Raw genomic sequence first — 13,901 nt, 5'->3', positions numbered from 1 at the left:
AAGGGGGGGGCGAAATGAGGGGGGTGGGGTGAGCTACAGGAGGGCGGCAGCAACCTACTGGTGCACAAATTTGTGCGCAGGGCTACTAGTTTAATAATAAAAACTACACAAACAACTTTTTGAGACTTAACAAGCCTAAGAAATTTGCTTTTCAAATCTTACGTAGATTTAAATTTATCTGCATATACATAAGTTCATGGAAAATAATAACAACAATCTATACTTGTAATAGCCTAGCTGGTCGTCATGCCCTCATGCATCACACCCTAACATCGTCACAAGATGGCCTCAAGAGATGGCCGCACGCACAGTGGAGGCGGGGCCCAGTGGAGGAGGTGGGTTGTGGCAGGGAAGGGCAGTTGTGGGTGATCAGGCTGACAGGGGAGGACTGTTGGGAGCGATCAGGCTGGCAGGGGAGAGCAGTTGTGGGTGAGCAGGCCGGCAGGGGAGGGCAGTTGTGGGCAATCAGGCTGGCAGGGGAGGGCAGTTGGGGGTGATCAGGCCAGCAGGGGAGGGCAGCTGGGGGCGATCAGGCCAACAGGGAAGCAGTTAGGCATCAATCAGGCTGGCAGGGGAGCAGTTAGGGGGAAATAAGGTTGGCAGGCAGAAGCGATTAGGGGCAATCAGGCAGGCAGGCAGGCAGGCAGGCAGGCAAGCAGTTAGGAGCCAGCGGTCCCGGATTGGAAGAGGGATGTCCAAATGTGGCGAGATTGGGCCTAAACCAGCAGTCAGACATCCCCCCAAGGGGTCCCAGATTGAAGAGGGTGCAGGCCAGGCTGAGAAACACCCCCCCATGCACGAATTTTGTGCACCAGGCCTCATCACTCCCTCATGCCGTGATACCCTCACGCTGTCACAATCCCACAATCTATCACCAGGAGGCTGCGTGTGCAGAGGGTGCACGCGGGTGGGCAGGGACTTGACGCTACATGCGTGGCGCGGAGGTGCACACACCATGGACGAGGCGTGTCTGGCCAGGCCTGGGTGTCCTGCGGCCCCGCGCGGAGTGGAGGAAGCAGGGTCTGGCGGCTCGGAAGCGGGACCCCCGGCTCTGGCCTACGTCTTTGGGGCAATCCACCGAGGGGCCCTGGATGGGTGGGCGGGGCCTACCTCTTTGGGGCAATTGATCGCAGGGCTCCTGCACTGTGAGAAGGCCCAGGCGAGGCTGGGTACCCCCCACCGGAGTGCACGAATTTCATGCACCGGGTCTCTAGCATAATTATATAAAGCAAATATAGGATGATAATCATTAGACTCCTTTGTAAAAGAAAGCATTTGTTAGAAATGTATACAAAATTCTCAATTACTTATTCTGAAGGTATCATTATACGAGTTATAGAATTTTTAAACATGATCTTAATACTTGCTAGCACTACCTCATTTATCTGGAGGCCACTTTTGAAACAGCCCCACTAAATGCAACATAGCTAAAATACTCAGTGCAAACAGAGCCCTAAATAACCAACAGAAAGGTAAGAATTAATTTATACTGATCAGAAAATGACTGCCAGCATAATGAATTTTGGCACTACAAATATTGAGTGAAATGTATGCAGTCTTCAATGTTATGAAAAACTAATAAAGACAGTAAATCATTAAGGGTAATGAATACTGGTATTTCTACTACAGATCAGGGAGTAGTTAGTATTAACATTTCTATTACAAATCTAAGAGCCAACAGAAATAAACATATATTCAAAAGCATAAACAAAATAAGTATTCTAAAAGCTTTGAAAAATTAAACATAAAAGAAACAGGGCTATAAGTCACTCTAAATACCATACCGCTATTATGATTAAAATAAGAAATTTATATAGAATAGGAAAAATCCTGAATTAGCATAGCAGAGTTTGTGAGATGATTGCCACATGCCAAAAGTTTTGATAAAAAGATACATTAAGGTTAGGATTCAAGGTCAGTATGTCACTTGTCTCTAGTACTTGGTGGCCTTGCCCTTTAGCCAGCCAGAGTGCCTAATGACTATTTCATAAATATTCCTAGTATTCCTGAACTTGTGGGATAAATGATCTTATAACTGCATAAGTTACTATCATATTCAATAAGTATAACAGGGTATAAAATTCTATCCTACTAGCTATATATATAAAAGGCTAAGCAACCGTCTGACTATCCAACCAGCCAGCAGGTATGACACACACTGACCACCAGGGAGCAAACGCTCAACACAGGAGCTGCCGAGCTGCGGTGACTTGGCAGCGGTGGTTCTCAGGTAACGTATCCCGGAACCAGAGAGGAGAGAGCTCAATTCCAGGGTGCGTCATCTGAGAACTGCCCTCTCGCAATCTGGGACCCCTCGGGGTATGTCGGAGTGCTGGTTTCGGCCCGATCCCTGCAGGCCAGGCCGAGGGACCCCACCTGCTGGAGGGACCCTGCTCATTCCTCAGACACCCTTTGAGCCGTGGTGCCACCCCATGTTCAGCCTGCCGGGGAAGGATTGCAGGAGGTTGGCTCCAGGGCATGTCTGTCCCTCTCGCCCAGTCCCGCCCCACTGGCCACCTTCTAATTAATTTCCTTTCAATGTGCACAAATCCATGCACCAGGGCACTAGTGTATTAGGAGCAAATAGTCAGAAAAAGATGATTTCTAGAAATCAACACTGGAGGTCATGGGGAACACACACTATTCTAAGAGACTATATTATCCCCTCAGCAGTCTGTGACTCAAAATAGGTGTGGAACAACTGCTCTAAATCTTTGTTTCCCTGATACCACATTCTAAGCTATCTTCTGGTTATCTGACTATTCTTCCTAAGTGTCCTTTTAAAGACTTCTGTTTTTAACCCTTTAACTGGTAAATATTATACTGTAAAGACAGTATTAAGTTAATATTTTTGCATGTTTCAGATCAGTTCTAATGTCAAGTTGGGCTTATATATCTGTAAGTGAAAAAAGTGCTGCTACCACTATCATGAAACATAGAAAGTGCTTCTTTTCAAGTTCTACTTCAAACTAAGAGGTATTTTCAAAGGAAAATTATTCTTAACTCCAACAGTGATAATACTCTCATATCCTGAAATCTTTATAAAGTATGCTTGCTTGTAAATGTTTTTGTTAAAAGATTGCTACTAGCAAGTAAAAGATAAACAGACTATTTGGTTTAATAGTTCCACTAACATCAAAGAAAACACATTAAGAAAAAAATTTAAAACCTCATGTCCACTAGACATTGGCAAAATTTAAACTCATGGGAGCATTTGAGCTCTGGCTCCCAGGATATGTGGTCAGTTTGGCTTAAATAAACTCTTATGAAAATTCTCTAAAAAAAACCCACAAATTAAACTCATAAAACAAGTTCTTTTTCAAAACAATTTTTCAAGAACTAGCCTAAACAAGTGAACAGAGAGCCATGGACAAAGGCCATGGACAAAAACTGTGGCAAAGAATGCATGGTAATTCTTGTGACTTTTTAAATGTACACAAAACAAACAACCTACCTTTTAAGAACTGTTTATCATTAAATTATAACTCACATGAAAATTAACTTGGATAAATTAGGCTTTTGACTTTTTATACACTCTTTATTCCTCCCAACTACCAATGAAAACAGAGACAAAGAATAACTTAGTCAATATTGTGATAGGATAATTAATTATTACAAAGCTTTTTGTTTTAGAGGGTCAAAGTATAAAGATATTTTGGGAACTCTAAAAGCCTTCTAAAATTATCTTATTTACTCAGCTGAAGAAACACGGCGTCAAGATTGCTAAAGGCATATCCAATACCCATTTTCCTTTCAGTTGGCATTCCCCTTTTGGTCCTTCCCCCTTCTTCCTGCATCCTGCCTGTAATGGATACATGACAACTTAAACTCCATACACCTTTTTGGATTCTGTAGTGACCTTAAGATGGAAAGCGTGTACTAAGGATAGAAAGCTGAGGAGAAATGAGCTTAGGATCTTCATGATGCCATGATGCTGCCATACCAGCCCTGGATAGCCCGTCTCCAGACTTATTTTAAGTGAAACTAAAAAAACCACTATACTATTTAAGCCATGTATTTCCAATTTGTTAATAGCAGCCAGGAATAATTCCTGAAATAGAATTTGGTACAAGAAATGGGGGAACCCAAACACTCCTCCTGAGCTATCCTGAGCCCTTGGTGGTCCTGCCTATGAGGAGTGTAATAGATCTCAATTTTTTGCCTCTAAACATGGTACATGAGAAAGAATCAATCCCCTGGTTTCAAGATACACTCCTCCTTTTCTTTACTGTGTAGCAGCAACCCTACTTGCCTTAATAATCAACTAGTACTGTTCATTCAATGACAAAAAGGAGACAAAAATGGTCACACTCTTAATACACTATAAAGTAGGTACTACACGATTGCCATTTCACAGGTGGAGAAATCACAGAGAAGTTAAATACCTTTAACTTCTCAAATTAAACACTAGAAGGTTGTAAACCTTAAATTCAAAATACATAGTAAAGACTTCAGGTACAATTTTTGATCAATCAGCCAATAGGGAGTGAGGAGAAACTTGAATGCTCAAAAGGCCTGGCATAGAAATAAATATGCATACACTTTGCCACACACTCCTATTTTCACTGAATAATTATTTAATAGAAAAAAGTAAGAACTTAAACATATAATCATCTGGGATTGTTTGAATAGAAGTATCCATACAATGGAAAACAATGCAGTAAAGTGAATAACCCAATTGATCATCAATATTAAAATGGATAAACAAACCATGGTATGTTTTAGTACCATGAGATATTATACAGCAATGAGAACTAACTTTCACCTGCAACAACACAAGAGGAATTTCAGATATAATGCTGAGCACTAAAGAGGCCAAACAGAAAACAATACATACTATGTGATTCTATATGTTATCTACACAAGAATTAATAGCCCTAGAATTGGTGTCAAGAGGAGAAAGAGTGTCTAGGAGGAAGTAATAGGACAACTACAGAAGAACTGAACACAACAGCCTTGAATAATTCCCACTTATGGTTTGGGTCCTCCTCATTTCTACAACCCCTGCATTCAAGCAAAATCAAAATAAGAAGTTGGGAAAAAATATTAGTTAAAAAAAAATTCACTTAAAAGCAATTAAAAGAAAGACAGTGAAAGAATTAAAACTAAAAATGGTTAGAGAAAATGTTAGAATAAAGTAAATATATATGATAAGTTACAATAAAAGGTAAGAATCTAAAGGTTAGAATAATTTTGAAACAAAAATAGAACTAAGAGCCTGGCCCATGTGGCTCAGTGATTAAGTGCTGACCATGTGGCTCAGTGGTTAAGTACTGACCTATGAACCTGCAGGTCATAGTTGGCTCAGTGGTTGAGCGTCGACCCATGAACCAGGAGGTCATGGTTCAATTCCAGGTCAGGGCACATGCCTGGGTTGTGGGCTCCATTCCCAGTGTGGGGTGTGCAAGAGGCAGCCGGTTGATGATTCTCTCATCACTGATGTTTCTATTTCTCTTTCCTCCCTTCCTCTCTCTGAAATCAATAAAAACATATTAAAAAAAAAAAAAAGGTTCTCAAAAAATGTAGTTTCCAGACCTTGGATTAGCAGAGATCCTTTCAGGGTATTCATAACATGAAAATTATTTTCATAATAACATTAAGATATTGTTTGCCTTTCCACTAGCAGCTATTATATTCTTCACCATGAAGTATTCACCAGCAGGATCACTTTTATTCAGGAAAAGTCCCTCTGAAGTAGTAATAATTCTATTAGATGTCCACCTTTGAGTACACAACTCTTTTTTTTTTAAATATATTTTATTGATTTTTTACAGAGAGGAAGGGAGAGGGATAGAGAGTTAGAAACATCAATGAGAAACATCGATCAGCTGCCTCCTGCACATACTGGGGGATGTGCCTGCAACCAAGGTACATGCCCTTGACCAGAATCGAACCTGGGACCCTTCAGTCCGTAGGTCGACACTCTATCCACTGAGCCAAACCAGTTAGGGCAAGTACACAACTCTTTAACTTTGGGTGAAGAGAACTCCATAGAAAGCATACTTGTGAGAAGCACTTGTGCAGTTTCAGTTGTGAATTACTAGTCTTTTTTTTTTTTTCAAACACCATTTTCACTTAAAAAAAGAACAGACAGACAAGCAACTGTTATCCAGACTTGAATATTGGGCCAATTTTCTAAAAGATGAATAAAGTGAGCCTGTCACTTCAAAGAAAATAAGTGAGAGTACTTTTGCCAATGCTAAACCTGAATTTCCAAGAGAAAATTAGAATTTTCAGAAAACTTGAATCCACCCATCTGGAGCCTGACATCTTTCCAATATATACATATTTTTTATAAGAACAGCGGGGATATTAATGAAATGCAAGAGTAAATCAGAATCTCTCTGGATGTAACCTAGCACTAGTATTGTTTAAAAGGTCCTTAGATGATTTTTGAAATTGCCTTGGGGGTTCAGTGCTGCTAAGCATTCCCACAGGTAACATCCTCAGCACTACTGATTAAAACATAGCTCATTTAATGACAAGCAGCTCCAGCTTAGGCAATAATATCCACTTTGGACTATGCCACTCACTAATAAGCTGATCTTTAACATCTCGAAATATTATCGAATTAAATCTTCCTGCTTTGACTCTATGGTCTTCAAGAAATCTTCTATTCAAATTTCTTTCCTAGAGCAGTGTCTCATCTATTGTATCCCAAGGTAGTTATCCCAAGTTCTAAAGAGAATCAAACCCAAATCCCTAAGTCATCTACTGTTTATAAAGATTAATTTAGCTATAACGCATTTAAGATTGCACACTACCCTTAGGAGGACTGAGAAAAACACTCACTAAAATAATTTCCTATAGGCTTAATTCTCTCCATGAAACCAACAAGGCTGCATGAATTAACATTCCAGTTTAGAAGTATTTATTAGAAATCTTTGTAACCTTGACTAAGCCTCTAGGTTCAATAAGATATGCTTTATGAACCTGAATACACTGAGATAAAAATTGGCTTATTTTGTCACGTGCTCTACAGCATAAATACACTTTAATGTCACATAGGAGACAGGTCCCTTCCCCCAAATTTGTTTTTGAAGATGCAATTTATGTCCTTCCAATAAATTTGTATTAAAAAGGCAACATTTCATTTAACATAGCACCTTTTCAAGTTTTAACAGGTCAAATTTAAATTTTATCATATATATTTAATGTATTCATCAGAAAAATAAATTCTATATTAAAATACAATAAAAACATTTCTAAACTCTATACCAAAAGAATAGAATTTCATGGGTCCTATAGATTTTAAATCAAGGGAAAAGGCAAAGGTTATAACCAAAGCAGCTAAATTAGCACTTTGTACGCCATAAGTGTCTATAGATGCTTTAAAAAATCATTTTTCGTGAGAATTTTCAACTGAAAATATTCAAGAACAGCCAAATTGTAATATATCTTTATAATATTTATTAGAGACCCGATGCACATGAAAATTCATGCACTGGGGGGAGGAGGGGTCCCTCGGCCCGGCCTGCCCCATCTCACAGTCCAGGAGCCCTCAGGGGCAGGAGGCGACCCGGCGGTCAGGGGAAGGCGATGACCCCATCACACTACTGCTGCTGCCACTGCCAGCAGCACAATCTTCGGCCGGCCCTGGTTACCTGAGCCTCGGGTGGCCCTGGGCAGCTGGGGGGCCGAGGGGACTGGGGGACTCTGGAGGCAGGCACCCCAGCGGGGCTGAGGGTACTGGGCGCCACCATCTTTGAGGGCATGGCAGTCAATCAGCATATTCCCTCATTGGCTGTGGGCGCAGCCATCTTTGTGACAGTGTGAGGGTTAATTAGCATATTCCCTCTTTATTAGATAGAATTGCAAATTGATTTTTTTTAATTAAATTGAAAATATCATGGGGTGGGGGGATGGTTTCTGTTTTGGACGTGTGGCAGTTAACAGGTTAAGATCCAATAAAATCTTTTACAAAAACTTCTACAGATGTTTTTTTCAGTATCCAATTTAATGTCCTACTGAAATCTTATTCAACATCTTGATTTAGTGCTAAAAAAAAAGCATCCCTTTCCTAACTCAGCACTTATACATTTTTATAAAAGCTCCAGTTGAATCTAATGTTTATTAAAAGAAAAAAATTTGTAAACATTTAGGTGGCTATTATAAAGCTTTTATAATCCAAAATTAGGGAAGGAAGAGGAAGGAAGTGAGGGAGAAAAGGATCAATAACCATAATCCCCTGGATTAAACTGGCTCAGTAAAGTTGATGCTACAAATTCCCCAGAGAGAACACTCTACTAGTGTCAATATTTTTTTTAAATTGCTAGGAAACTGAGAACTTTTAAATCAAGAGTGCAAGTGTGACACTGTTAGTGGTAACAAAGGAAGAGACCTGAGATTTAAAGTAATTTGACTGAACCTCCACAAAGAAATGCTGCAAATGAACCTATAGCAAAGCAGGTAAAAGAAGTTTAAGGATTATAAGAATGGATGCTACATTACTTATTCCAGCTGTCAAACAGTAATCTCAAATGTGATGTCAAAATAAAAGTTTATATGTAGTTTTATTCTGTACTTTGGTTAGTAGCCCAGATATAGGAAACAAAACTGAAAGATACTTACTATAGTAACCATATAATACAGTGTCCTCAATCTGTCTGCTGACATTAGCATTAGCCCAGTCCTAGGACAAAAAGGAAACAGAAATATTAATTTAACATACATTTGTTTAACAGTTATAATTAAGTTTTACCATGACAGAATATCACTCATAAATGTATCAACTCAAACAGGTATGGTTGGTACCTTCAAGAAGTGATAGACAAGTAAATGCTGAGACAGGAGATAACATAGCTCTAGGGAAACACATAGAAACAGGAGGCACCTAACTAAGACTGAAGTTCAGGGATGGTGTCCCAAAATAACTAAACTGAGACCTAAAGGAAGAGAGGTCATTCTTGGGGGTGGGGAGGGGCAGTAGGGAGGAGGGAAGAAAGGAACATACATGGAGAATTTAAAAAAAACTGCAAAACGCTAAACAAAGACTCACCAGAGCTTTTGGAAAAGTAAGAGAAAGCAGGTAGAGTGAAGGAGAAGAACAGGTTTGAAGGACTAGTGAATCATGAACATGCCAAATATTTTGAACTTTGTCCTAAGAGCGTAGAAAAATAGTGATGAATTTTTATATAGAGTGACAAATATGATTTGTATTTTAGAAAGCTATATGAATATATAGATATTCTAGAGGCCAGGTGCACAATATTCGTGCACGGGGGGGGGGGGGGTGTCCCTCAGCCCAGACTGCACCCTCTCCAATCTGGGACCCCTCAAGGGATGTCCGACTGCCCATTTAGGCCCGATCCTGGTAGGACATCCAGGATTGGGCCTAAATGGGCAGTCGGACATCCCTCCCACAATCCAGGACTGCTGGCTCCCAACTGCTCGCCTGCCTGCCTTCCTGATTGCCCCTAACCGCTTCTGCCTGCCAGCCTGATCACCCCCTAACCACTCCCCTGCCAGCCTGACTGATGCCTAACTGCTCCCCTGCCAGCCTGTTTGCCCCTAACTGCCCTTCCCTGCAGGCCCGGTCGCCCCCAACTTCCCTCCTCTGCCGGCCTGGTCACCCCTAACTGCCCTCCCCTGCAGGCTTGATCACCCCCAACTGCCCTCCCTTGCAGGCCTGGTCCCTCCCAACTGCCCTCCCCTGCTGGCCATCTTGTGGTGGTCATCTTGTGTCCACATGGGGGCAGACATCTTGTGTGTTGGAGTGGTCAATTTGCATATTACTCTTTTATTAGATAGGATAGAGGCCTGTTGCACAGGTGGGGGCCAGCTGGTTTGCCCTGAAGGGTGTCCCGGATTAGGGTGGAGGTTCCCTTGGGGTGTGCGGAGGCCTGGGAGAGGGGCCTGTGGTCGTTTGCAGGCCGGCCACACCCCCCGGTGACACAAGCAGAGGCCCTAGTATCTGGGATTTATTTATCTTCTATAATTTAAACTTTGTAGGCTTGAATGGAGGCCTGGGCCTGCCAGGGTGTGCGGAAAGCTTGGCTTCCTCCATTACCGGGGAAACCCAAGCCTCCTGCTCGCTCCGTGGCCGCAGCATTCTTGGTTGGGTTAATTTGCATACTCGCTCCTGATTGGCTGGTGGGCGTGGCTTGTGGGTGTAGCAGAGTGATGTTAATTTGCATATTACTCTTTTATTAGATAGGATACACTGAGTGGCCAGATTATTATGATCTCAGAACGCATAATAATCTGGCCACTCAGTGTGTGTGTGTGTGTGTGTGTGTGTGTGTGTGTTAGTGGCCCGGTACACGAAATTCATGCAAGGGGGGTGGGGTTCTGTTCCTCAGCCCGGCCTGGACCCTCTCCAATCTGGGACCCCTCGAAGGATGTCCTACTGCCGGTTTACAGGGATTGGGCCTAAACCGGCAGTCGGACATCCCTCTTAACCCTTTGCACTCGCTTGCTTTTTTCTCGATTCCTTTATTCTAATGCTAACCGTGTTGAGTCACACTCGACATCCGAGTGCAAAAGGTTAAAATCCAGGACTGCTGGCTCCAGCCACTCACCTGCCTGCCTGCCTGCCTGATTGCCCCTAACCACTCTGCCTGCTGGCCTGCTCGCCCCCAACTGCCCCCCGCCGCCAGCCTGCTTGCCCCCAAATGCCCCCACCACCAGCCTGATCACCCCCACTGCCCCCCATGCCAGCCTGCTTACCCTCAACTGCCCCCCTTGCTGGCCTGCTCGCCCCCACCTTCCCTCTCCACTAGCTTGCTCGCCCCCAACTGCCCCCCTGCTGGCCTGCTCACTCCAAACTGCCTCCCCACCGCTGTCCTGATCACCTCCAACTGACCCCCACTGACGGCCTGCTCACCCCCAACTGGTCCCCCTGCTGGTCTGCTTACCCACAATGGCCCCGCCCCCCACCAGCCTGATCACCCACAACTGCCGTCCCATCCTGGCCTGATCACCCCATGGCGACCCAAGCTCCCAGCCCCTCCTTTTTTTCTTTTATTTATTTTTTTTCCAGCACCTCCTTGAGCGGAGGCCAGGGCTGGCTGGAAGCAAGTATCTGGGATTTATTTATCTTCTATAATTGAAACTTTGTAGCCTTGAGCAGAGGCCAATTAAAAAGATCTAAAGAAATGGAAAGTCACATGTTCCCACACGAAAAGATTATAAATATTAAATCCCTCCCAATTAATCCATACAACTATGTAATGCCAATCAAAATACCAAATAGTGGGGGGGGGAGGGAGGGGGGAAGGGGGCTTGACATGCTGACTCTAAAAGTCATCTGAAAAACACAAGCAAGAGATGGGTAATTTTTTTTTTAATAACACCAACAATGAAGAATTTACCCAGTTACTAAACTTTATTAAAAAAACTTAAAAATCTATTATTATAGTAACCTTTCACTTACCCAAGTGGCAAATTTAAAACATTAATAATATCCAATAATGGCAAATGTGGAGGAAAAGCCATCTCCTACATAGTAATAGTAAGGAAAATAGTCTATAACCTAGATTCACATAAATCAGGACAGCTATAAGTACATAGATATGTTTTAAGATGAGTAGTACTATCCAATGAATGACATGAAGATCTCTTACTGGGTTGCCTGGCAACAAGGTGCCCAAAGGGGCCTCCCCTTCCCACACAGTAGGAGGAGCTGCACCCAATTTCAATTATGGGACAAAGGGGCCCAAAGTTTCTAGGGTTCAGCAACTGGAATGTCCTAGTGCCCCATGAACAATGTACATCTAAGCTCACACTTCTTGGAACCCAAGTCCACACTGTCTATTTACCTGCAAAGCCACTCTTCTACTTGGCCTATAGAAAAGGCAGAGGCACCTGCTGAGATGTATGCACTTTGAGAAAGCTTGCCTCTTTGCAGAATGTCAAGTACATAAGCATTTGTTTGCTTACTAATAATTATCCCCGTAAATTCCTGCCTGCACCAAGTAATGTTTATTGATTTTTCACCATAAGACCTTTACCCAACAATATTCAGAGTAACACTGTTTAAAATATTAAAAACAACAACAACAAAACTGAAGACAATCTACATGCCTGGTAAAATGTAATACTGTATATTCATAACATGGGATATCATACAGAGATTAAAAACAATTAAATTTAAATAATCTGGCATAGCTGGACACCCATGAAGTAATTTTTAGTACGGAGAAGCAGAACAAGTTGCAATCAACAGTGTTAACAGTCTTTGTCTAAAAAAGTACTGAAAGAAATATCCATACATATACAGAAAAATGGAAAGTGTAAGTAGTGCTCACCAAATAGGAATGGAAAAGCACTGGGGAGAATTCTATGCAATGATTGAAAATTTTTTCATCCATGATTCAAGTATCTAAATGAATATGTACATAAACAAAGCTTCAGCTCCTAACAGCTGTGTTTCTTTAGTGATTGTTTATACATCAAAACAGAAGTTTTAAAAGATTTCTGAAACTTGAAGTTTTTTTGAAACAGGATAATTACATCTACCCTTACACAAACTCCCTACCAATTTCCAAGACACTCCCATGAGGTATTAACATACCCACTGATAATCTGTTTAAAGCTAAACTTTAAAATTGAGTAAGACCACAACTTCAGAAAAAAAAAATAAGTGTAGAGAGATTGAAGGTAATTTAAAGTCAAAGATTCACTGAAATTTAGTATTTTTTACTCTGCAATGCTCTTTTGTTTAACCAAATCTTGTGCCAAAAAGAAACTAAGTGTTACTGTTACTATTTTAAAGCTAAAACTATGTGTAAAATATACAACATCACTCAAGAACTATTAGTGTATTTGGCTTTTATACACTGTCTTGCATCCAAGGTATCTGATGTACTGTCCAAGGAACTTAGTTTATGAAACCTTCCTTTTTCCACATTTTGAGTACTATGCCCTTGATACATTTTATAAATCACCCTCTCCCAGAGTGGAGACCAAAGGAACTTCAGAGTCATTTAAGACCCAAAGGAATGTGAAACAATCAAGAACTAATACTAAATAGAGAATATTAAAGAATGTCAAAAGAAAGGAAAAGGGAATAAATACCATAGGAAAAAAAGATGTAATGGGTCATATATATAAAATTCCCTTTCCCATTCTTCAGGTGACATTTTGAAACACTTAGTCCAACCCAAAACGACATCTGAATCTCCTTAATTTTACCTGATAACCTCACCTTAGACCAGTGTTCTCACTCCGAGGTGATTTTGTTCCCATGGGACATTTGGCAATGTCTGCAGATATGGGGTTGAGGGAGGTCAATATGCTACTGGCATGTAGTAGGGTGGAGGCAAGGATCTGCTAAACATCTATAACACACAGAAGAGTCCCGCACAACAAGGAATTATCCAGCACAAAATGTCAGTGGTTGAAAAATACTAACTTAGAGATCTATAAAATAACATGAAGCCAAAAGAACTTACTCAACTTACTACCAAATCTAACACCTAGATTCGACCTGTATTCAATAGTTAACTCTTCCTTCTGCTAGGTGTCCATACCATTTACTAGTATAGCCAACATTTCACTGTTAGATACCACCCCCCTAAACTCCTTTGCCTTCTCAAAGACATTGCACCTACAATAATAACCTCTCCACTCTCAAAAAGTTCTCCAACTCTACGGAATACTTAAGTACCCAAACCTTACTAATTTCCATTAAACAAAGAGATCAATCCATTCTCAACCACCACAAATAAAAACACCTCCCCTGGCCTGACTCTACTCTCCTAAAGGACAAAACTCACCAAACATTTGTCAGTATTCCCTATCACTACCTTCTCACCTCCCTGTCCATATTTAGCCCACTCCAACCTGACACCCCCATGCCTCATTGAACTTATTCTTCATGCTCTTTGGTTACCACTGACCAAAGCCAACAGTCACTTTTCTACCTCTCTGATTTCACTTTTCATCATTCGAAAAAGCTT

At 41.5% G+C, this 13,901-nt stretch overlaps 1 protein-coding gene across 1 annotated transcript in view; it reads right to left on the bottom strand.

Annotated features, from left to right (window-relative positions):
* LMBRD1 (LMBR1 domain containing 1) overlaps window positions 1-13,901 on the bottom strand; it is an 86,667-nt gene that overhangs the window by 64,220 nt on the left and 8,546 nt on the right. The window contains exon 3 of the mRNA XM_079780653.1: window positions 8,572-8,632. Within this exon, the coding sequence (XP_079636779.1) occupies window positions 8,572-8,632 (61 nt within the window). The remainder of the gene's footprint in view (window positions 1-8,571; window positions 8,633-13,901) is intronic.

This window comes from Cnephaeus nilssonii (genome assembly GCF_951640355.1).
Source record: "Cnephaeus nilssonii genome assembly, chromosome: 9".
Taxonomy (NCBI): domain Eukaryota; kingdom Metazoa; phylum Chordata; class Mammalia; order Chiroptera; family Vespertilionidae; genus Cnephaeus; species Cnephaeus nilssonii.
This window is presented reverse-complemented; position numbering and strand designations above follow the sequence as displayed.